The sequence below is a fragment of the Pezoporus occidentalis genome, unplaced genomic scaffold, assembly GCF_034315485.1.
Source record: "Pezoporus occidentalis ecotype Australia unplaced genomic scaffold, CSIRO_AGI_Poc_V1 ctg17, whole genome shotgun sequence".
Lineage (NCBI taxonomy): Eukaryota > Metazoa > Chordata > Aves > Psittaciformes > Psittacidae > Pezoporus > Pezoporus occidentalis.
The window spans coordinates 6277013-6302724 of NW_026913531.1; the positions used below are offsets into that span (position 1 = coordinate 6277013).

General features: G+C 36.0%; 1 protein-coding gene across 6 annotated transcripts in view; it reads left to right on the forward strand.

Annotated features, from left to right (window-relative positions):
- Positions 1-25712, forward strand: part of PTPRQ (protein tyrosine phosphatase receptor type Q) — a 134583-nt gene that overhangs the window by 11375 nt on the left and 97496 nt on the right. For all 6 annotated transcript variants that reach the window (XR_009963869.1, XM_062613835.1, XM_062613836.1 and 3 more), the window contains exons 6-22: positions 2189-2375; positions 3015-3299; positions 3944-4228; positions 5209-5478; positions 6661-6921; positions 8254-8384; positions 8565-8694; positions 8991-9141; positions 9604-9710; positions 10189-10286; positions 13303-13465; positions 15104-15364; positions 16755-16915; positions 17860-17971; positions 18787-19013; positions 23081-23150; positions 24822-25021. Coding sequence is in view for 5 of the 6 variants with exons in the window: in XM_062613835.1 (XP_062469819.1) it covers positions 2189-2375; positions 3015-3299; positions 3944-4228; positions 5209-5478; positions 6661-6921; positions 8254-8384; positions 8565-8694; positions 8991-9141; positions 9604-9710; positions 10189-10286; positions 13303-13465; positions 15104-15364; positions 16755-16915; positions 17860-17971; positions 18787-19013; positions 23081-23150; positions 24822-25021 (3099 nt within the window). In the remaining variant the exon portion in view is untranslated. The remainder of the gene's footprint in view (positions 1-2188; positions 2376-3014; positions 3300-3943; positions 4229-5208; positions 5479-6660; positions 6922-8253; positions 8385-8564; positions 8695-8990; positions 9142-9603; positions 9711-10188; positions 10287-13302; positions 13466-15103; positions 15365-16754; positions 16916-17859; positions 17972-18786; positions 19014-23080; positions 23151-24821; positions 25022-25712) is intronic.

Sequence of the window (25712 nt, forward strand, 5' to 3'; positions counted from 1 at the left end):
TTGCTGTAAGTTTTACACCATAGTGATATTAATTGTAACCATTTGGGGATTTTAGAATTAAGGCAGTATTTGTAAAGTGCTGCCAGAAACAGATGTCCCATGAGAACATAATATTTTTGCATGTTGGAAAGAGTGCTGGAAAGGTTGGGTTTTCTTTTTAAACTCTGATTACACAGAAAGGAGTTAATTGTCTGTTTGGAATTTCAGTGTTAGTTAACTGTTCAATCATTATGTGCATTTTTATGCTTGTGGGAGTGCAGTCAGTCAGATGAACTAGATGAGTACCTTGTTTAAAGAATAGCAAGGGATAATAATACGCTTTGGTTTTCAAGCACTTATTTCTGAAGTAGTTGTACTTAATTAGTATGTTCAAGTACTGTCTGAATACGTTACAATCTTTGTACAGTGTCACTGCTTTCATTTGCTCTCATCTTACGCGAATCCCAAACTTTACTTGTACCAAATTTTACTTACCGCAGGAGTTCAAAGATCTTGGGACATACTGTGGAAATCACAGGACTTCTTTAAAATCTAGCAAAGATAGCAAAGATTCAAGTACTTTTGCTTTTTCTTTCATATTTGAACCATTAGGGAGTTACATTTCTGTTTCTAGTTTTTCTTCTCCCACTGCCTATGGGACTTGAAATATTCTATGAAGACAAGTTGGAACTGTAACCTACTCAGAAGATTTCGGAAGCCTTGGGAAAACTGTCAAATACTGTGATACAGATGAAAATTAGCAGCACTGTGAGCAGGACTAGTTCTGTAGTTCTCACAGTTTCTATAGAATTTTTATCTGCATTTTTTATCTGCATTTGCATTCAGACCCTTCCTGATGAAAGAGCATTCTTGTGAAAGACAGCAGGGACCCCAGAGATGTAGGTCAGCGCACTGGCTAAGAATGAACAGAACATTTTGGTGATACCCTCTTGTCTGTCCTGACACTCTCTGCAGTTCTTCAGAGCCAGGAAAGAGAAAAAAGAGCTGAAGACTATTTACCAGGGTTTCTCTTACAAGTCTGCTACAGAGGTTTATATCATAGTAGTATCTTGTGGTTTTCCATGGCTGTAGTTACCTGGTGCCCAGGAAGACCAGTATAAGAAAAAGATACGCATTGATTTACATAGTACTTTAGAAACAGCAGGCTAGACCCACAAGTCTTCCTGAAAGACAAGTTGAATTATTTCATATTGTTGAAAATCTTTTTTACCTTCTTGAGAAAATGAAAGGCATCACAGTATTTTGATATTTTTTTCTTTCCAATTCAATCAGCTTAATCTCAACAAACAATTTTTTTTTTATTTTTTTTTTTATCAGAGAAATGGAAAAAAAATCTTTTTTTTTTAATCTCCTTCTGCCTTTGGAATATCTTTAACAAAATGGAAAAGTTATGGTAGCCTTGAAATTGTAGTGAAACCTTGTTTTTTCTCAATTATAGAACTTACAGCATTTACTTAGATTGTAGGACCACAGACTTGTTATAGCTGGAAGCACTTATGCTAGTATGCATCCTGAGAGTGCTCCTATGCCATGAACAAAATGTGTTGGGTTTTTTATTAATCCCCTGTAGATTCCTGTATATGTTAGTGTAGTGCAAACATGTCTCCCAGTAGAGCGGTCTGCATTGAAATGCTGGAAGTATTTGTAGAGCTCTGCTGAGCAAACTGGAAGTACCTCAGAGGTTAGAATCATGGAGTCAGGTATGAGTGAGTGTACTAACTGCTGAGCTACCAGCAAATAGGAGAGGGTGGAAAACATAGCATTTGCTCATCTGACTGTGAATCTAGCCTGTATTTTTGTTGGCTAGACAAACTGCTTTTGCTTTCAGACTGAATTTCTTAAGATTTTTGACTCGTTGAATTATTTTTTATGTGAATAACATTTTTAGAAAATTATCCATCCATGATTATTAGATTATTTGATTAACAGTGATTTTAGAAGATTGCTTGTAATGATCAGACACTCTACATTAGCCTTATGTGGCTTACATTATAACCTTGTAAACTTTTGTGATAGAAGGGCTAGAATTTTACACTGAAATATTTACTGTACTCAAAGTATTCCTATATAATTAATTTGTATAAACCATGTTAATTTTGGATTTAGGACATACACTTGCAATGAGGAAAGCTTTAGTTGATCAATATAATGTGAAAATACATGGAGTTTATATTTCATTTCAACTTAGGAAGAAGGTCAGCTTGTGTGGACGGATGGATCTCCTTATCTTCTAAAGGCTGATGTCTCAACCTTGTCAATGATACCAGAAAATGAAACTGACTGCTATGCCCTTCAGAGAGATCCCACTGGTCCAGGCTATTTCTTCACAGGATTTTTCTGCTACATACCACTACCATATATTTGTGAATATGAATGTAACTATTTTTTTTTTCTAATATTTTGCATTTATTTTTGAAAGCCTTCCCCCAATTATCACACAATAGTTAGGGTTGGAAAGGACCTTAAGAATATCTAGTTCTAACCCCCCTGCCATGGGCAGGGACACCTCACACTAAACCATGTCACTCAAGGCTCCATCCAACCTGGCCTTGAACACTGCTAGGTATGGAGCATTTACAGCTTCCTTGGGCAACCCATTCCAGTGTCTCACCACCCTCACAGTAAAGAACTTCTTCCTTATATCTAATCCAAACTTCCCCTGTTTAAGTTTTAACCCATTACCCCTTGTCCTATCACTACAGTCCCTAATGAAGAGTCCCTCCCCAGCAACCCTATAGGCCCCCTTCACATACTGGGAGGCTGCTATGAGGTCTCCATGCAGCCTTCTCCAGGCTGAACAGCCCCAACTTTCTCAGCCTATCTTCATACAGGAGGTGCTCCAGTCCCCTGATCATCCCTGTGGCCCTCCTCTGGACTTGCTCCAACAACTCCATGTCCTTCTTATGTTGAGGACACTAGAACTGAAATATATTTGTCTTTGAAGATAAAAATGTTTTCATGATTTTCAGTGTTGGTTTGGTTTTGTTTCTTTTTTTTTTTGTGTTCTTTTTCAGTACCTCTGATACCAGAAAACTTCACATTTAGTGTGCATGATGTCACGACAACTGAAGCTGTATTTATGTGGAGTGATATGGACATATGGCTCAAGTCAGACTTTGCACTTGTAATGAAGTACTATTTTGATCAGAGTAAACCATGCATTATGAACTTGCCTGTGAATACAACTCAAACAAAAATTGTGCAGTTGTCTCCTGGTCTTCACTATAGTTTTTTATTAGCAGCAAGGAACCCAAAAGGGGCGCAGACTATTTTAAGTCCAATTCTGAAGGTGGAAACAAGTAAGTTACAAAAATAAATAGCATTAATAACCAGAAAATCATACACTTCTTCTATTTTTCCTTAATTACACTATTTCTTATGTTGAAATTTTGTCTGAAAATATAAATAAATCTGAACATGAATTCTGAATCCAGGATTTACCAGTTTGCAGAGTGGATTCCAACACTGTAGTTTTGCTTTTGTGCTAATATGATTCATTGGGATTGATGAGGAAAAACGCAGGAGTTTTCGGTGGCTACAAGCAGAAAGCCAGCTACACCTTCTAGTGAAGATCATTCTTGCCATAATTTTACTCACAGAATTCCTACTGATGTCCAAAGGCAAAGCTGAACGTCAGAGTAGCAGTAAGGTATTTTTGACCATGCTGATGAAATGCAGAAGCATACTTTCTAATCTGAAGTAAAAGATTTTGTTGGAATTTGCAGAGGTATCCCTAATAAATGCAGTTAAGATTAAGACAGAATTTACAGTTTAAAAATGCATTGTGTCTTGACCTGCAGCATGATATAGTGTGGCATACGAAAACTTCATGAAGTGATTAAGTTTTATTCTAGTAAAGTTCAGGCTATATTAAAAAGAAAAAAGTTACTGGTAAAAGGCATCAGAAAGCTATTATGCCATTTCTATTCCTGATATTCAATAGGACCATTGCACTCCCAGAAGTTAGAGGCTACATATATTTCATCTGCAGAAATACATTTAAGTTGGAAGCCTCCACAGCATTCATCCAGTGCTTCATTTCATTACTACCTCATCAACATTTTTGATACTGAAACCAACATCTGGGAAGAGTTACCAGTTGAAAAAAGCAAGACTTCAATAGTAATAGGAAATGTAAAGCCTTACCATCAGTATCGGGTATATTTACAGAATGTGGCAAAGAAAGGAACTCTAAGCTGCCACGAGAAGCCTATATTAATCACAACAGGTGATGTATCTGTTTCCTGGTTGTTTTATTACACTAGGCAGAGTTTAGTTTTAAAATTCAAGATACAAAATTATTTTTAAGGACACGTACAGATTGTGGTTTGTTGGGATGTACTGGGGGAAAGTCGAGGCAAGTCTTTTCTGTATTATATATTTATTGATTTTAACTTTCAGAACCTTCCATAAGAGTGAGTGTACCTATCCCCTTGGGGCTGTTCAGCCTGGAGAAGAGAAGGCTGCAGGAGACCTCATAGCAGCCTTTCAGTATCTGAAGGGGGCCTATAGGGATGCTGGGGAGGGACTCTTCATTAGGGACTGTAGTGATAGGACAAGGGGTAATGGGTTAAAACTTAAACAGGGGAAGTTTAGATTGGATATAAGGAGGAAATTCTTTCCTGTTAGGGTGGTGAGGCACTGGAATAGGTTGCCCAGGGAGGCTGTGAATGCTCCACCCCTGGCAGTGTTCAAGGCCAGGTTGGACGAGGCCTTGGGTGATATGTTTTAGTGTGAGGTGTCCCTGCCCATGGCAGGGGGGGTGGAACTAGATGATCTTAAGGTCCTTTCCAACCCTAACTATTCTATGATTCTATGTGCTAAAGAAGTGGCATCCTATTGGTTAAATACAGATTTTTGGTATTGTATATTTAATTTTTGCAAAGTAGAAACATTAACTTGATGTCTCAAATTATGTAGGTGAAGACAAATTAATTTTTATCTAATCATAGATAACTGTGACTCAGACTGTATATTCTTTCTTACTCTTTATACGTCCAGTGGAACAAAGTATGCTTGTAAAATAAGTCCCTATTTGTTATGAGAAAACAGGCAGTTGTCTAAAAAATATTATAAGGAACAATTAAATGAATTAGTACTTTTAAAATAATGAAAATGTTAGAAGATAACACAAAAAGCATCATTGGAACGTAATTGTTAGTAAGCTTGATCTATGATTTTATACTGACATCTTTTTCTTTGATGAAGCTGTCAGTCCACCTACAGATGTTTATATTCACCCAGAGGATGTACAAGAAGAGAGTGTAATCATTCAATGGAAGCTGCCACAAGAGGGTCAGGAATCCTACATTCAGATGAAACCCAATACAGTCATAGGTGAAACTAAGAAGTTTCTATTAAGCAATAAAGAAGAATTGAAGGTTGATCTCCTAATTCCTGGAATGACTTATGAAATAGCAGTTGCAAGTGTAACTAATGGAAATATGAGTGAACCGAAGACCATTCAATGCACTTTAAGTAAGACATCGTTTAATGGTGGAAACTATTGACTATAATACAGACAACATCAGTTTCATTATCATTACTATAATCTAACAAATTTGATAGACCAAGTCAATTTGCTGAATAGTGAAGGATGAGAACTAGAATGTGAAATACACTGACACAATCCTAATTGTTAACAGCACTGTAGATGCTGTTAACTTTCAAAGAGGGTACAACTTTGGAAAACACATTTGTAGTACTGATAACTGCAATGAGGACTACAACTGTGAATCCTGTTCCCGCTGACAGAAGAAATTTGGTGAATCATTGATTTTCAAATAGGAAAATATTGGAATTGTCAAAACAAACTATTTTTTTTATGGAGATGCATTAGTTGCTCTGTGAACTCTGAGAAATTACCGAGCTGTTGGTAAGAGGGTACTGGGAAAGGACTTGAAGAGTTAGAAGTACTGGTAGTTGAAAGGTAAAAGCTTTACATTGTTATTGAAGGGTCTTTCCTGTTAGTCTTAGTTTACCAAGATGTTGAAATACTTTTGGCACAGTATACAATTTTTGGCATATGTGAAAGGAATGAGCAGGATTCACTTATACATGCGGTATTCAAAGGCTGCAGGTGTCAGGTTACAGATATATGAAATGCTCTGTTATAATATTACAGTATTTTGGAGGGTAGAAAGCTTAGTCTTTTCCAGATTTTTTTTTTTTATGCAGGAGTAGATTTAATACCTCATTCAAAGACACAGAAGACAGAAAAGTCTAGATGGGATTTTTCACAGCTGTCAGAACCGGTTGTAAGGGAAGAAAATAAACACATCACTGTTGCATCTATCAAATGTATCATTCTCCATGCTCATGTCCGTGTCCATGTACACATTCTGGTATATTTTTTTCAGCTATCCCTTACCTTTTGGTGTGTGTGTGGTTGAAACTTTGATTCATTGATTGATACCTTTGGAAACCTAACTTGCTTTGATTCATAAATAATTTTTCTAAAGCCTCAGGATTCTAATAATAAACACCTAAAAAGATCAGGTTGTTTATTGTTTCTGAGCAATGATGTTTTATTATGGTAGTAATTAATTTGCACTGGGCAAGCATGTTTTTCAGGGCAGATGCTTCAGATTTATTGTGTGGCTTTAATTGAATTTATTTGCAACTGATTTAACAGGTGACATTTTTCTTTTCTCCTTTTAGAGCCCAAGCCTGTTCAAATTGTAGTTCCTTACATGCTTTATAGCAATGCTGTGGTATTATTTGTTCGCATGCCTGATACCGGAGTATTTGATGGCATATATGTTACAAGTAAAGAAGGACCTAATGCAACATTCATTTTAAAAAGTGATGGTAAAATAACAATTGAAAACCTTACGTCAGGGGCAGAATACGATTTCTGTGTCTCCACAAAGAGTGGAAAAATGCTGAGCTCCTTTTACCATGTATCTGGTGTAAAAACATGTGAGTATTTAAAATTTACTCCTATAAAATTGCACCATATAAATTTTTTATTTATAAACTCTTTTAACGTTATTTTTATTTCAGTGCAGTAGAAAAGATAGGCTATTTAAAAATCACCTTGATATACCCATGTAAACAATTAATAATTATCCTACTAACATTAACTGTTTTTTAAACAAGAATATAGCAATATCTGATAAATTCTAAACTTTCTAAATTGTGTTTTTTATATCAAGTCTATAAAATATTTAGCAAATATTTCAGGAATTTAGGCTGTGTTAAATTGTCCATTTTGGAAACAAGACACATTTTGACTATTTTAGGTAAGAAGATGAGTATCAATCAAGTTAGTGCTGTGTCTTGAAATTAGTAAATTTATTCTTTAAGCAAATAAAAAATGCAGTGAGATTCTCATTTTTCAAGATAATAAATTCAGTAAAAACCATTTTAAACAGTATTGTGGGTAGGGGACACCTTCTAGCAAGGCCTTTAAGAAAGGAGTTTTAATAAAAAAAAACTGTTTAAAACAGTTACGTGCTAAAATTCTATGTTTGCACTTTCCTACTTTTTATTAAAATTATACTTCCAGAAGTTTTTCTTTTCCTGTTTTATCATTTCCTTTGAAATTCTTTTATGCTCTGCTTCTTTCAGAGTAGAAAAGTTATATAACGAAAAATTAAGACAGGATAAAAAGAAACAAGGAATAAAGAAGAGGAGAATGAGGACAAGACAGAAAAAAATCTTCCCCAGACAGTGAAAACCTTGAAAGCTGATTTTTCTTAAAATACAGTCTTAGTAAAAACTTGGGTTTTGATTGCTGTTATCAAAGCATTTCCTAAATTTAGCAGGAAACTGCCTTGGAAAACTTAGTTTTAGTCTGTCTCTTCTGTCTTGTATCGTACAAGACTATACTAAATAGGGATAAAGTGTATTTGTGTTGTGTAGTGTACTCAGTTTTGCAGAACTGTTTGACAAATTTTAGGTACATTCTGAGTGCTGTGGTGATGGTATTGGAGGGATTAACTTCATTCTGGAGGGCTTTCCCACCTACAGGTTCCAGCTGTATCCTCAGGGAGAAATTCATGTTCAGCCCCATGTAATTTTAAGATAAACAAGCAAGCAGTTTTCTTTAAATAATTGCTATCTTATTTCTCTTCTTTCTGATTGTTTTTTCTACTTTGGAATATATTTGCATGCCTAAGATCTGATTTTGCCCTCTGTTTGCTTCTACTACTGATTGTTTTCACTTTAAGTCTCCATGGGAGATATAAAAAGTGTTGAATTGAAAGAAATCTTGGACTGAACAGTAAGGTGTTTTATGTTCTTCTGTAGGCCTGGCAGCTCCACTCAATGTACGAGAAGGTAACGTTACAGACACTTCAATACAGATTGCCTGGGACAGACCTGACGGGTATTTTCAGCAGTATGAAGTTACGTGTACAAACTGTGCAAGTGCTCTCAGGGTATGTTTCTTAAAAGACCACTTGTGTGTAGGCAATGTGGTTATTTTTCAAAGTCTTCCATTAAGTAATCAGAGATTAAATTAAAAGCTGTATTTCCCATTAAAATAGGGGGAGGTATCATTTACATAAGATAAGCAAACTTTGCAAGCTGTTCTGTGAAATTTATATTTGGTCTTCTAGGTCCAGAAGGTCAGTCAAGAAACAGCAACGTTTTCCAACCTCACTCCTGGCAAGCTATACAACTTCACAATTCGAACAGAAAAGGAAGGTTTCAGAGACAGCATTTTTGTGACGAAGGAAATACACACAGGTGAGACCGCAGTGTTGTCAAATTCAGCATTTCTTGAGGAATTGTCTGTTTATGAGGTTTATGCGTTACAGGGCAGAAAGCGGTTTGGCTCTGGATCTCAGGGGCAACCGGAATCTATACACATTACTACAGTGGTATCAGTCTGTGGTTCCTTGAGATAAGTAGAGACATAACATAATTTTTGTGGAGTTTTCATTGCATTCTGATGATACAAATCCTGTCATAAAGTAATATATTTAGAATGTATTTTTAAATTATATTTTTAAAGTAATGCAATTTTTTTTTAATTGACACAGAGCCAAGCGCAGTTAAATATCTGAACTATAGCAGAGACTCTGAATCAATAACTGTTACCTGGCCACCAGCCCAGAATGTATATGATGGATATGTTCTATCAATAAGCAGTAAAGTCTTCAATGAGGTGAAGATCTTACCTTCTAGTGTAAGGTATGAGGATTACATTTAAAAAATAACTGATATGAACTCAAAACAGATGTTTCAAGGTATTTAGAACATTTAGCCTAAAGTGTTACTTATATGTGATACGTATTTGATGTTTAAGTTGATACTATTACTATATTTTTAAGAATTGCATTTTTTAACAAATTACAAATCTTATGTGATGTGTTTGTGCAAATGAACAAAATACTGCACTGGAGTGAGCACCAGTAGACCTGTATGTAATTAGTTTAAGATTTTCTGGTACTCAAACTTCATGTGAACCTTAGTGTGATGCATCCTATTTAAGATTTGATTATACTGAAATAGTTTCTGACTAACAGTGCATACACATGTATAGACACATCATGTGTAAATAATATCCATGATACTATAAAGAATTAACATATGAACACATACATGCATTTTTAAAATCCTAAGGAACACAATCTCTTTTTTTAATCTTTGTAGAATGTACAAATTTGGGAATCTTCTGCCTGGCACTGATTTCTTAATCAGTATTGTGACAACCAATGGATTAAAAAGAAGTTACCCAACCATCTTCAAGATTAGTACCTGTATGTTCACAATATATTGATAACTTTTCATGATTTCAGATAATTAGGGTTGTTACATTTTAAAATGTATTTTTTAAAAAAAGCTATTCCTTATTAAATCAATGCACCGTAACAATGTCTGGATGAACGAAGATGCGTCTTTTCAATCTAAACATCCTTGACATTTACTTTTAAAATGGAAACAAGTTTCCTCTGTAGTTAATGGGATTCTGCCAGTAACTGAATCATCAGTAATATTAGGATGGTACAACTTTTCCATAAAAATATGCAAACACTGATTTTATTTCTGTTTCTATTGCTAATATGTAGAAGTGAAATTTATTTTTTATATTCTTCTTAAATACAAAATGAAATCTATTTCTACACTGAGCAACAAAATAATGAGTTACAGGAGTGTCTTCTCTAGATGCAAGTTCCTTAAAATTAGTCTAGATTATTTTGTTATTAAATTTTGTATACACTCCTGTTTTTACCTCAGATCCAGATCCACCATCAGATTTACAGGTGTTTGGGCAAGAAGAAAATACAGTCTATTTTTCTTGGAAGCTACCAAGAGGAGGATTTGAGATGTTTCAGGTGAGATAAGAATGGGAAAAAAACAATGCAATCCTTTATTTATTTTAGTAATTTCTCAATGAAATTATTGTCATGTATGTACTGCAAATCCAGCAATAAATATGTGTCTTTATACTCAACTAAGTATGAGAGGGAAATATTGCTATAGGAGGAGACACTTTCTTTGACAGTGACTCGAATGACATCATCGTCTGTAACAGGATAGGCATAGATTTGACTGATGGACCTTTTGGTGGGTAAGGAGTTGGCTGGATGGTTGCACTCAAAGACTTGTGGTCAATGGTTTGATGTCCAAGTAGAGACCAGAGAAGAGCAGTGTTCCTCAGGGTTCAGTATAGGGACTGGCACAATTTAACATCTTTGTCGGTGACATGGACAGTGGGATTGAGTGAGCCCTTGGCAAGATAGCTTATGACACCAAGCTGTGTGGTGCAGTCGTCACACTGGAGGGAAGGGATGCCATCCAGAGGGACCTTGACAGGCTCAAGAGGTGGGTCAATGCCAGCCCCATGAAGTTTGACAAGACCAAGCGCAAGGTCCTGCATCTTGGTCGGGGAGATCCCAAAGACAGCTACAGGCTGGGTGGAGAATGGACTGAGAGCAGCCCTGAGGAGAAAGAATTTGGGGTGCTGGTTGACAAGAAGCTCAACATAAGCCGGCAAGTGTGCGCTCACAGCCCGGAAAGCCAGCTGTGTCCTGGGCTGCATCAAGAGTGATGAGCAGGTTGAGGGAGGTGATCCTGCCCCTCTACTCTGCTCGCATGAGACCCCTACTTGCAGTGCTGTGTTCAGCTCTGGGGCCCCCAACACAAGAAGGACATGCTTCTGCTTGAGCAAGTCCAGAAGAGGACTACAGCATTTCTCCTGTGAAGAGAGGCTGAGAGACCTGGGCTTGTTCAGGCTGGAGAAGGCTCCAGGGAGACCTTAGAGCAGCCTTCCAGTACCTTAAGGGGGCTTATGAAGCTAGAGCGGGGCTTTGCATGAATTAGACAATCTTATAGGTTTTATTTTTCTTGTTTTGATGTGAAATCCAGTTTTTAAGGATATCTTTTCTTAAAGTAATGCTCTTTATTCAAATGTTTTTGCTATTTCTACTTTTCCTCTACAGACTTTTTGAGTAGTGTATCATGTGTTAAAGTTGCATTTCAGTATTTTTCATACCATAACACTTTTGGTTGCTCTTATAATTTCCTTTTAATTTGCTTGATAATTTAAAATTATTTTTTCTTATTAAATGTAATTAAATTACATGGCCTTTTAATTTTTACTTTTACAAAGAGGCTGAGTGTTAATATTTCATCGCTGGAATTACAGAATGGCTCTTCAGCACTTGTAGTTTGAACCATATCCTTTGCAATGCTTAGCGCATAATCTAGAGTTATTTGTGTTCTTTCAGTTCTCTGGTCAGAAACAATCTACTGTGACATCTATATATTTTGTCTGTGGATCACTGACATTCAACCAGTCCCCCTTTTGTATCCTGTCTTTTATTGTTTTGTCTTGTATTATCCTTTGTATTTTGCAGTCACTGTGTGAACACAGACTTGTGACAGTAAACTGTTCTTTAAACATGCTATTTGAATCAATAAAGGTTTCAAGATATAGTCTTGTACGATTAACTTACTTGACCAGGATATTCTTCAGTATGTGGCACTACCATGAGACAAAGTACTTTGCTTTAAGGATCTTACACAGTTTATACCCCAATATTACAGTACCCAATTGTTTTCCTCCCCCTTCCCCATGACTTCAGTTATATCCTTACCTAGAACTTGAAATCAGAGTATTCTTGGTTTAGTTTCTTGACGTTTCTTTTCTCTTCATTAGTGTAAAGTTGCATTGATTTGAATGAATAAGAGTATCCAGTTAACTTACAACAGCACATTTTGCTGATGTAGCCTGGAGTATTTTTACGAGTTTTAAAATTCAGTTGTCCCATCATGTTTTGAACCAGTTCAGATATACTTCTGTATGTGGTCAGGTTATTTTAACCATCCTGTGGAAAATAATTGTCATCTGTAATATTGATCTTCATAGCACAGTGTTATTGTTCAGCATCTCATAGAGCAAGCAGCCACATTAGACAGTGCTTTGTCTGAATAAATGAACTTATCTTTAAATCTTTAATGAGGAAGGCTTCTGCAGACTGGTTGCTTAGTAAGGTGCACCTGCATAAAAGGGATCATTTTACTAATCATTCAAAATTAATTATCCCAGCTCACCAACTTTCTATGCAATATATTGTAATTTGTAGAGCAAAGGGTGCACAAAAGGTGCTTTCCTAACTTGTCTATACTAGATTTAAATCTTTAATCCCTTGCTTTGCTTCTAGCATTTTGCAGTGCTGTAATTCTAATAAGGTGATGACAATCTCCAAGACTTAGTCTGTATTAACAGGTACTGTGCTGTAAAATACAGGGGGGAATTGGATCATTCCTCCCCAAATGAATAACAGCTGACCCAGGGTTTTCGGGTCATTGCTGCCATGCATAGAATATCCTTCTGTTGGAGGAAACAGAGTGGCAGGGCAGGACACATTGATGTAAGCAACTGCAAACCTTCTTGATCTCTTAATACTACCTGCATGCCTGAGAAACCTATGTGTGCATGTTGGAGATGCTTGTCTAGACCCCTCCTCTGCAAGGCAGACACAGTGTGCATGTTCCCTTTCATCAGTGCAGGTATAAAACAGCCTGCAGTAGCAGTTTTTTATGTCCACAGAAAGGACTGTCACAGGAAAAGGAATTATCACAGCATCTAGGGGTTAAATGCCCAAATTGTAATTACTTATTTCCAGAACTTTTATTCTCTGTAGTGGCACTAAACCTTGTAAGTTTTCAAGGTATACCAGGGAGCATGGCTGAGTGGCTGATTCCTTGGGACTCTATTCAGAATTCGAATTTTTTCTTTAAAATGTGGAAAATTTTGTATATATTTTTACATAAAAAGGTATTTGGAATCTCTGAACATTACTGTAATGAGGTGATATAGTCTGATAAATTATTTTTCTTCCATAGCTTTCATATTGTTTGGTGAATAATGAAAAGCTGCTTACCAGACCCGTTTATGACAGCAGAGCTGCAGTGAAAAACCTGACCCCTGGGACAGAATACCTGTTTCAGTTCAAGACCGTTAGAGGCTTGGATTCCTCTCTGGCTGTGGAGAAAAAAGTCATCACAAGTAAGGAAATACCTTGTAACTTGTCTTTTGTTTTCTTTTTTTTTTAAAAAAACAGTAAATGTTCAGAGACATTTAAATCATTGTATGAAAGTGACTCAAAAGGTTCACACAGTTCAAAATTACACTAGCTTTTGGGTGCGGGTTCTGCTTCCTCTTGTGATAGTTGTTCAAACAGGAGCCTTGCATGTAACTTGCTGGGTTGAAGTTGAGATCGGGTGGTTGCAGGTACATGTTTAAAAAAGGAGGTGGACTCACAAAATTCTTCCAGCTCTAGCAGAGTAAGATCTTGCCAAAAGAGCATCTTGTACTTTAAGAATTACCTTGCATTTTGTTTACAGTTGTTTCTGCATCTCTTAAATTCTTGCAAGCCTGTGGTCTAAGACTGGAGGGCTGCTCCTGTGGAAGGCTGCAGAATGCTTAAAAGAGTAGGAGAAACTATGCTTTAGATAGCTTAACAAGGTCCAGAAAATTAATCCATTAATTTTTGTCCCTGAGCAAACATGGATTTTCCAATGCTTTTGTGATACAGCATAAAAAGAGGAGAGTTTGGTTGTTGCAGAGGTTTAAAGGAACAGGTTTATACTGGATTCTGGACTGCCAAAGCATATAAAAAGCATCTAAGTGTAATCAGAAAAGAAATCGACCACCAAATTTATAAAGATGCACGTCATAGACCTCTCCCTTCTTTGATGTATTTGATGTGGTTTGTTTGGACTATACCTCCTTAACCTGTTAATAGCCAAGGAGTCTTCTTCACTTAGTTGTTCAAAGATGGGTGAGTCTGAAAAAACACAGAACTATTCCTGCAGATTCTTGCTAATAATGAAAAGTGCAGTAGAATAACCATCATCATGATCCTGAAGGTACTTTTTAGTCTCAAGCAAATATTTCAAGAGTACTGTGGATGAGTCCAATATATGACTAGATTATGAATAGTTCATAATGTTAATGGCAAACCTTGAGGATTTTTTTGCTGAACAATCCAGCCCTTAATGGGATTATGCTGATTAGTAGTTTTCAGAGAGCTTTGAGAAAGATAAATCAATGATCTGGACAATTAATTCTTTAGGAGGAATGGAAACACTTTTCTTTCTATCCACAGATGTGCTGCACAGATTAATGGAGGTGCTATTTGTAAATAATTTTCTGTGATTTTAGGAATCTTAATATAACCAAAAGGAATATTTTAAAAAGGAAAAAAGGGATAATAAACTGAGACTATATGACTTACTCTATCCCTTAGTGAACAGATGGACAGGTTTCTAAAATTATATGGCCTGTATTTCAGAAAACTTTTAACTCTCTGTTTAAAAAAAATCTCTGTTTACAAAGTATTCCATTCTCATTCTGATTCACCAGTGAGAAATGTTACTGTTCTTACAGAAGATCTGATAAGTCTGGAATTTTCTTCTATAAATCATGTAGTGAACACAGGAGGTACATCCTCAGGTTTTACTCTGTGCAGCATAATGACTCTGTTTGCTATATATTCATTCAAACATCTAAAATTTGTATGAATATTTCATGATGTTGTGAACTCTAAAATCATTAAAATAATTAAAAAAAAGGTACTTGTCTTATATTTCAAGGCCTATGCATTATTTTTTTCTTTTTTAACCTGAATAATTTTTACTGTAGAACCAGCTGGGATATGTGGTCTAACATTAAAAATGGTAAATACTTCCTCTGCAACTTTAATGTGGAATCCAACCGAGACTAACTTCACGTCTTACAAAGCATCTTTATCAAACAACACCTTTATAAAAAAGTTCAGGATTCCAGGAGCGCTGACTGACTTCAGTGTTACAGACCTGACTGCTGGGGGCATTTATAATTTCACACTGCAAAGACTAAGAGGAAATATTGAAGGAGCTTCTGCTTCCATTGAGATTGTAACAGGTCTGTATGGCTTCTTGCTTTCTCTCTTTGCTGGTGAATGGTAGTTGTCAATAACAACACACATTTAGCTTTATACATCTCACTTTGTAGAATAACATTGGAATTTCAAGAGATCTTGCATGCAATAGTTTGCAGTGATTGTGGACATTACTTATATCCTATTCAACCTGCATCTAGTGGAACACTACCAGAAACATAATTTCTTTAGCTGTGCTGCATTTCTTTTGACAATGTTTAGTATTTTCATTATTTTTAAGGTCTTATCCTGTGGAGTTATGCATGAGCTGTTTTAACTTTATCTGATTCCAGTAGGATTTTTTGCAGTGAGTGAAGTTAGATGTTTACAATGTTTGTGGAGTTAAGGCTTTATATTGTGAATTGCTCCATTCAAGGCCTGTTTCTTATTAGATTTGTAATTAAAACATAGTGGGGGTAAAAATTTCAGTCTTTACATGTGTTTGCAGTTTACTGTAATGTAATAATGTAAAATACAGGTTAAATTTAAAGGGGAGAAATATGCACCAGAACTACCTCAACCAATTTCACTTACTATTTTCTTAGTTTTATAGGATCTTTTGTAGCAATGAAATGTAGTGGCAAATCTGAAATGTGATGAATAGCAACACTGACTGTGCTTGCCCTGGGACATAAGCGTAGGGACAGCTCTTAGCTATGTGTGTTTTCCAAATTCAAAAGAATACAGATGCACCTAGCTCTGGATTGCACAGGTAGATTATACAGTATCATAGGTCAATAACGTTTGAATGACATATTGAAGAAGCTACAATCTGGTTCATTATTAGGCTTAGAGTGGATGATAAAGACTTAGAAGTGCATTTAATGGCAGAAGAAGAAAGCAAGACAGTGTGACTGGAGTAGGTGAAAACTTGGCTTTAATAAGGGGAACAAAAACATCCAAATTTGTAGGGCTTAATAGACTTCATGGAATTACTAGGATTCCAAATACATGAAGAGTATAAAAGAGTTAACAACCCTTTAGCTAGCAATGGAAAAATTACCAGCTATATCTTGAATTTCAACTGTAGCACTAGTTGTGACAGGAGTGGTGCTAACTTTAAAATTGAGTACTTAATAAACGCCAGGACTGTGCAGGGAGTCTTTGTTAACTGAACACTGGGCAAAGATACTTGAGCTAGCTCTTTGCAAATGTGGTTGTCTGCACAGCATACCTGGGAGATTATCAACCAAGTCTCAGAGGCAGTATAGCAACTGTAGTATAATATATGGCTCTATCCAGGCTAATTAACAATTATCCTTCATGAAGCAAGTAAACTGTTCTTGGATGATTTTATATTCAGTTGTAACTACTAATTTATTTGTGAAGGGGTTTATTTAAGTTAATGTCTTTTATTCCACAATTCTTTTTCAGAACCTGCAGAGCCAGTAGGACTTAAATTCTTCAATGTTTCGTCATACTCTTTTTCACTGTATTGGAGACTACCATATGGACATGTAGACAGATTTCATGTGGCTCTTATTCCTGATCATGGTTCTGTTGTTATCCTAGATCTTGGAGTTAGGGAATATCAAGTAGGTGCATTTATTACAGGACTTGCATGGCCAGCTTTTCCTTATGCACTGTGCTGATAAGAAATTCAAGTTTGCCTCCTTAGCTATTTAATGAAAATAATAATATGAAAGTATTAATGAAAAATTGGTGAGAGCAAATTTCAGCATCCAGAGTTTGTTACCTAACAGCAGGTAGTGAATTTGCCTTTTTAAGCATGTGCTAGAAGGATACAGCCTGTCATCCAAGGGTTCATGAATAGTTTAACAAAGAAAGGGCAGAGCTACCGAGTAATACAGACTCATTAATTGTGTACTTGCCAGGATGATCTGTGCTTAAATCATTAATGCAGGCAATGTTTCACTGCTAAGCCATCAGAAAGAAAAAGGAGCACTTTTTGATTCTGCTGTCTGGAAAATATAATAATATTAACAGAAATAATGGCATTTCTGGTTGTTTTGCTTTTGTTTTTTACTGGATCTACAGAGATACAGGTATTTTATATAAATGCTTGCTAAAATTTGTTAATTATTTTTATTTTAAAATATGGGGTAGCTTAAGAGTCAAAAACCTCTAATTTTTTCAGGCTGCTTTTCTGTTTATTCTTTCAAAAAAGAATTTTATAATGCTGCTTATTTACTTTGATAACAATAAAGATACAGAAAAACATCTATATATATATGCTGATAGGCAATTCTGTGATGAAATTAAGGGTTTTTTTGTTCCTTAATACTGAATATTATACAGATCTTGTGGAGAGTAGTTAAATAAGATGGCAAAATACTGTAGCTAACAGGTGTAAACATTTTTTACTCTTGCAAATACTTTTGTATATCTCAAAGCTTATTAACATCAGTTTTCAGTAATGGAGTGCTTAAACTTCTGGGGCTTGGGCTGTTGGGTTTTTTTTGTTTTCATTTTCATGATTCTTGGTGAAAAAATGAAATAAATCTTTGCCCTGTTTTAGGCTGATTTTTCTAATACTGTTCCTGGAACAACATACAGTGTTACAGTTTCTACAGTTTCTTCTTCACTCTACAGTTCACCTGCAAGTAGAACGTTGACAACAAATGTGACAAGTGAGTTAATAATGATGATGAAATTTGGTTGATCTTTTTTGAACTATGATTTTTATGTGTTTATTATATGCACAGGAATATCTGAGAAATTACAGTCAATTTTGAACCATCATTAGAATTTGTCATCTTCTCTAACCATTCAAAAATACACTGTATCTGAGGTGCTCTATGAGAGCATGAGTTTCTTTATCAGATATTTTTAAGCAGCAGCCCTGGATGTGATTTCTTGTATTCATCCATTAGTTGGCTTATTAAGAAGAGCAAAAGGGAGGCAAGGAGGAAGGCATAAAGGGCAACAATTTATAAACTTGTGAAAAATTTGCTGTGTCATGTAGTAATATTGATACCCCAACTTATATGTACAGTGGTATATTTTGGAGACCTTTCAAAAGAATGCAGCCAGATCAAACACGTTTTGTATGAGAGTGGAGTTCGGCTTTGAATGGTTTTAGGGAAAGGAACTGAAATTAAGACTGCTAGAATACTTCAAATACTAAATTGGCATTAAATTCTGTTTTGTTCATGAAGATCTTGAACATTAACATTTTTTTACATTCTTATAGAGGAATATTCCTGGTGTTCCAAAATTCATTTAATCATTTTTGTAACAAGACTTCAGCCAAGAAAAAAAGATTTTTATTCAACAGTACCTTAGTTTCAATAGTTTTACCGGTTTATGCTGGCAGATGATTTAATTTCTTTATAGAAGCTGTGAAGGTGTCTCCATTATCTGGGAACTTAATTAAAACCTGGTTTATATGTGTGTGTTTGTGTATGTGTACGTTAAAATAATTACTTTTTGGGTATTTTTTTAGATCCTGGGCCCCCTGTGTTGCTTGCAGGTGAAAGAGTGGGCTCTGCTGGGATTCTGCTGTCATGGAATGCGCCACTGCATCCAAATGGGAGAATTCTCTCCTATATTGTTAAATATAAAGAGGTCTGCCCATGGATGCAAACAGCTTATACACAAGTCACAACAAAGCCAGATAGTTTGGAGGTTCTTCTTACCAGTCTTAACCCTGGAACAACTTATGAAATTATGGTAAAACTTTTATGAATGCTTTTTAGTATTTTGAATTCTAACTTAACTGTAAATTGTGTGAGTTTATGCTAGGTCCATATGGTGTTTTCTGAAGGACCTTACTAGTTAATGCTATATATAACAAAATATATTAGCCAGGTATTTTTTGCAGTAGTAGTTTTTAAATCTGCTTTCAATAGTTTCCAACCAAACTAGTTCCTTCTGTTGATATTCTTATTGACATATGGCATTATGTGGTAAAAAGTAAAAAGCAAAGGGTAGAATTTTTAAAAACATCCGGATACTTCTTTGTCTTCATTGAGATTCAATCTTTCAAATCACTGGTGTACTTTAAATATTACATGTAGAAATCATCTCAGCCAGATTCAGAAAAACATGTAGGTACACGCTTCTTTCTTTGATTTTAATCTTAGTTAGTTTAAAAAGAAGTTTTCTTGCCTGAATATCTGTTTAGCTGTAGCCTGTAAACACCTTAGTCTGGTTTCCCTAAACCTGGGTGTTTTACCTAGTATTATCTCCTGATACAAATTTCATACTCATTCATTCCCTTTCCATAGATTTTACTGCCTGTATATTCACAGTGAGTATTTACTGTTAAAATCAGTACGTGTCCATGACTTCAAAATCAGTTCATGACTTCTATATGTGGAATTTGTTTACATTGAGATTAGTCACACCTGATCCTTCTCCGAACCCTTCAACAATAAATGATTTCAGGTGGACAGAAATGAATTGCTCTCCTCTTGGCACTATTTTCCAAGCAGTTCTTTCCCCGATTAACTCCTTCTTAAGAAACTTGGGGAGATGCTTCTTTTCAGTATCAAGAATGAAATGAAATTATGTGCTCGATTTGCTTCATTTCATATCATGTAAGTTCATGCAGTGCAAAGCTATAAAAAACACTGAAGTTGACCAGACTGCGAATAAGGCCTTAACAGTGATTCTTTGCAAAGGTGGTGCATGTAAGAAGGTAAAAATGTAATTATGCCTGCCATTGTGGGAGAGTTGCTCACTGTGAATCTAGTTGTGATGACCATGCTGATAAAAGCCAGTATATCCACAGCTGGAGAAATGTTTATCCTTTGATCTTTTGCCTGCAGTCATCTGTTAAAAAAACTCCAAACAGCTACCCCACCCCCCAAGAAAATAACACAAAAAAAAAGCCCACAAAAATATGTTCAGCTACCATTTGAGGAAAGTATTATCATTTAGACTCTAAGCAGATTAATCTCCTCAGAGAAAATGAAGTTACTAAGAGAACTCAATTTACAGTTTTGAGTACACCAGTAGCACTTGCATGGGGTTCAATGCTATTAGAGGTTTTCCATTCTTTGCTCCATATATGAATCTTCCCTGGGAAAACTGTGGGGTATTTTAAATCATTTGTACGACTTTAATACTTTGCCCTGTGTTGATATATGTGGGAGGCAAGCCTTCCCATTGCTGGTGCCTGAAACATTGAACTTAGAGCAGAATTTGAGTTGGACAAGTGACTTGTGACCCAACAGCCTCTGTCTAGCAGGGACCACATGGCTTCTCTCGTAAGTGAATAAAAGTCTGTTGCCAAGCTAAGGGCTGTTATGTTACCTGCTCCTTTGGTGGGTGCCTGACAGCCTGACCTACAAGCAACCTCACAGATTAAATAATGACTCAGGTGGAAATACTTTCTCTGCCTCACAGATGTGGGCAAAAAGATACATTACAAATTATCCTTCTCTTGCGCAATTTCTTGTGGTTCTTTAGTTAATTTTTGGAGTCTGTTGTGTCATTTAAAGGTAGCTCTTGATTTTTGCATAGATGAAAATTCTGTATTGGTTTAGGCTACCTGTCTTGGTCCTGCTGTGAAAATCTTTCTGGTAAATACTGTGATAGCAGAGTTCAACAAAACTTATAAGCTTTGACTACAGATTTCCGATCTCTTTGTAAAAACCCCAGTCTTGATTTCTTTACATCTTTTACATTAATGAAAAAAAAAAAGAAAAATAGCAGTTACAAGTGCTAATTTGGTAAATGTTGGAGAGCTGTGTATAATTTTGAACATCTGATCATTGATAACCTTGTAAAAATACGCACTTAGAATTTTTTCTAAACTTAAATAATTAGCAGCAACATCTTTAAAGCATAAAAATTAATACTCCTTCCAGGTATGAAGTGCAGATACTTTAACTTTGGGTAGTACTTTGTATTCTGCATAGTAAAATTTTCTAAGTGTTTCCAAGCTTTTTTCTGTAAATGGCTTTTTCTGTAATGGCTTTTTCTGGCAGTGATCTCTACAAGCTAACAGTACATTGTGTATGCATTTATTTTGATTTCTGTTCAAAACTAATTGATGTGTGTTGCTGACACCTTTACCATGCAAATATTTGCATACTTATGGCTTAGTAACTTTGAGTTCTCCTGAAACTACACATATCAAACAGGAGTTTCCATGTCTGCCTTAATGCTAGTTTTCTTTTCTGAACCCCTTCTGCAATGCCTACTTTGAGAAGAGATAACAAAAAAATCAGTGTTCAGGTGAGGAAGTATCTTTAGATTTGTATGGTGAAATTTAAATGCTGTTAGAATTTTCTGATTGCCTGTTAAGCCCCTGACCATCTCCAGGGAGTTTCCTCAGCTACTGAAATCAATGCTTAAGGACATTTCAAGTCATTTTCTCTGTGACACAGAAGTGGGTGGGTTTGGCTGGAGTCATGAGGTGTGCGTGCCTGAGGTGCAGGTGTTTACATGGCTTGGGAAGGAGCTGGACAGTGATACAGATTCTCCTTCACCAAGCAGAGCATGTGCTGCACTGGGAAGCGGTCACAGACATATGAGTCCCTTACATCCTAGAGGAAGCTTTCCACATTGCTGTAGTTTGTGTGCTGTGTCTGAGTGTTTTTGTTCAACAAGTTTTACAGTCTTCTGAAAGATGCACAATTTAGTCCTGAGAAGTGATTACAACAGTTATCCCTTCTGACCTGCTGGTTCTTGCACTCTCTTTGCCCAGCATTACCCCTCTGTGTGCTGTCTGTTACTTCTACTATGATTCACATGTAGTTTTGCACATCTTCCCTTTCTCACCCTGCCTTCCCCACAGTCTGCACTGTCAGCTCCCTCAGCAACTCTGCCATACCTTTGTTACCTGACACTGGCAGGAGGGAATGACTCTACCAACTTTAACCTTGTTGGAGAGCTTTTCACTTTGCTGCTTCTTTTACACACCTCTCACCATCATTACCAGAATTCTCCTCAGGTTTTACCTTCTGTTGCCTCTTTCACTTTTTTTGAAAATAAGGAGTCAGACTTCATTCCTCTTTCATTGTAAGTATTCCATGCCGTGGCCCATCACTGAGTTGAATTGTCAGTAAGTCATACTGCAGAGCAAGTAGCATCATTGTGTTTATATCCATAAATTCTAACAAAGTCTTTGTTAGTCGTTTTCTCATATGAAGAAATTCTTTACAAACAAACAAAAAAACAACCAACCAAAAAAAATCTTAACAAAGAAATTCTTAACAAAGACTTTCAAAGTCTTTGTTAGTCTTCTTCAACAGGAAGACTCTGCTATGATAGCAAGCATTGAGTGCGTCATAAAGTGCATCCACAGTTCCATGGCCTGTTATCTTTCTGCCAAAACACATGCTCTCCTTGGGTTTCTGCCCTGGTGGAAGTTAACCTTCTCTTTCTGTCCTTCAGGAGTTCGAGAAATAAAAGAGAACCTATTTTCCTTTTACTCTTTTAAGTTATAGTACAAGTAAATAGGAATGGGGGAGCTGGTATAAGTGAATTGTGGTAAGGAAAAGGAGTGTTACTGATGTTATTCTTGCTGTTTATTTTAGCTTAAAATAGGGACTCAGCCTTTTTGAAGTATGGATATGGCCACATGTTTTTTTCAGTTTCTTACACTGTTTCATAAGTCTTCCATTTTATTTTTTTTTCCACATTTAAATGATGAGCGTAAATTAAGCAGAATCTATAAAAGGCATGTTCATTCAAATACTTACAGTTTGAAAGGTAGAAGGTTTTCATAGTCCCTGAAACTATATATTCTGTAGGTTATCTAATGTGGCTTTTTTCATTTTCTGTAGGTTGCTGCTGAGAACAGTGCTGGTGTTGGAGTATTTAGCGATCCTTTTCTTTTTCAGACTGCCGAAAGTGGTAATTTTAATAAAGCTACTAAGTATCCATGGCACATTTTACACTTGAACAATTCTAATGCATTTAGAACAAAAAAACAATCCTTTTCTTATTCTATCACTCAGTGGAAAAGGTGCATTCTGTCCTAGTTGCTAGTAATAGCATTTTGAATGTTCACATTATGGGTGTTTCTTATATGCAAACTCTGTTTCTGTTGAGGTTTTCCTATGCCAATTTTTAGCTAGGCTGCTTTCAGAAAGCAGGGTCACAGGAGAGCAGAGCTACCTATCAAGTGGACCCATTTACTGTTGCCTGCAGCAGTACAGACAGACAGACTTTGTTATGGGAACAGCTCAGGCATTGCCTGCTGATGTCAAGCCATATTTATTTAGTGCTTGGAGTCAAATGCCTTCTCTAAACAACACAGCACGGAATGTATTTCACTAAGTTTTTACTTCTTAATTCTGAAAAAAGAAACCTAAATAAAAATAAAATGAAAGTTTAACTTGATGGCTTTGGAGAGTAAAAAATTGTAACTGTAGTCTGAATTTGCATAATATTTATTAATTTAGTGGCTTTAGTCTTGCTCATGCTGGAGAAGCATTTGTGCCTTGCCTGAAAGAGCTGGCTCCAGGTCAATTATGGTAGGGTGAACCTGTGTCACTGGCATATAGAATTTGGGCTGCTGCAGCAGCAACCATCCCTTTGCGTTTAGGAATCCTGGTTGGTTTCTGTAGCTGTGCCGTATCTCAGTTAATGGCAGGAAATCATCACTCTGCATGAGATTTTTGAGATAATGCAATGACTTGTAAAACCAAGTATGAGAAAGGGTAGTAAACTTGCCACTTGTACGTTACTGCAGCTAGAAATCTGTATTGACAGATTTATTTACTTGTGCTTGACAGAGGGCAACAGTAGCATCTCTTCATATGAGGCCTTAGATGCATTTTGGCATACGTTTTTAGTAAAGCTGAAATCCCTCATTATAAGTGTAATTTGAATTTTTCTTCAAATACTAGTTGAGAGTTATGTGTCACTGATACTGCATTTATACTTTAACCTTCTCAACTTTTAACTCTCTCTTTGGTAGTTAAGACCCAACATCTTGAACAACAAGAAGAGTTTCAGTTTAAAGTGTGAAAGGTAGCCAAAAGATAGAATTCTTTAAATACAAGGAGGAAGGGGGAGGAGGTGAATACCCTGCAAAAGATTCAGCACGGCCTAAGTAAGAACTACATATGAGGCTTGGAGGACCTGTCTCAATTCATCTGTGGAAGATCTGTAATTGTGGACGGTTTCATGTTTTTAAGGCAGCATAACTCTTTTCTCCCTAGTACTAAGAATAGCTATTGCAGGAACTGTCATATGGTCTTAAACAAACAAAAAAGGGCCAAAATTTGCTACTTCTGACACAGAAGATGAATTGCTTCTAGGAGGAATGGCCAAAGTTGACCAAACCAATTGCTATAGTATTGAGACTGAAATAATTATAATTCTCACTTAAGCTAGATTGGAAAAGAGCTGGTTGCATATTAGCTACTTTACATGTGTTTGTGAATGATTGTTATTTATTTGCTCCAGGGTTTAGAAGTGAGAAATATCATTACCAAAATAAAAGGGATTTTTTTGTATTTGTTTCCAGTGCTGAGATAAAAAATGTGTCTCACTGCTTTTGTTTGTTTTGTTTTCAAGCTCCAGGTAAAGTAGTGAATCTCACAGTAGAAGCCTTAAACTATTCGGCTGTAAATCTGATCTGGTTTCTCCCTCGGCAACCAAATGGGAAGATAACTAGTTTCAAGATTAGTGTGAAACATGCAAGAAGTGGAATTGTAGTGAAGGATGTCTTGGTTAAAGTAGAAGACCTTCTGTCTGGGAGGTTACCAGAATGTAATGTAAGTACTATAAACCTTTTGAATTAGAGCTAGACTCAGGCCAGAGCATATAGTTTTTCATCTAAATTTTGAGACATAAAAAAATTGAGGCTTGCTTTTCAGAACAATCCCAATACTTTATAGGCTTAGGCTCAGGGCAGGATATAATGCTTGAAGAAAACCCTTTCTATTCAAAATAGATTAAATAGATGTTTTTCCTTGAGAAGCTCTGTTTGATCAAAGAAAAAACTGTTAAGAAAGATTCAATTTGTCATCCTTGTAACAGGGAATAATGAAGTAGAGAATTTTTTCAGCTATCAATTTTTAAATTTTTATTTTATACAGCATTCAACTAGAAATAGCTAGAATTGCTGGGGGGTTTTTGGTCAATGCCAACATATAGGAATGTTAATATCTTATTTTTATATGTAGCGTGGTAATGATTTTTATATTTTAAGTGTATACTTTATTCTGTGTACCATTTCAACATTTGAAAAATACTTTTCATATCAAAATAAAAAGCCCCATGATGAACAGAGTGATTTAAAAAATGCTTTTAGTCTGCCTTGGTCTTAAAAGAAGCATTCCTTGAAAAGTTTCTGAATTTTGGCTATTCATCAGATTCAGACCTGTAACCAATGTATACATTTCAGAATTTCTTGAGGAAAAATCTCTTTTCTAGTATTTCTTTTCCTTTTCCTCTTTATTCTGA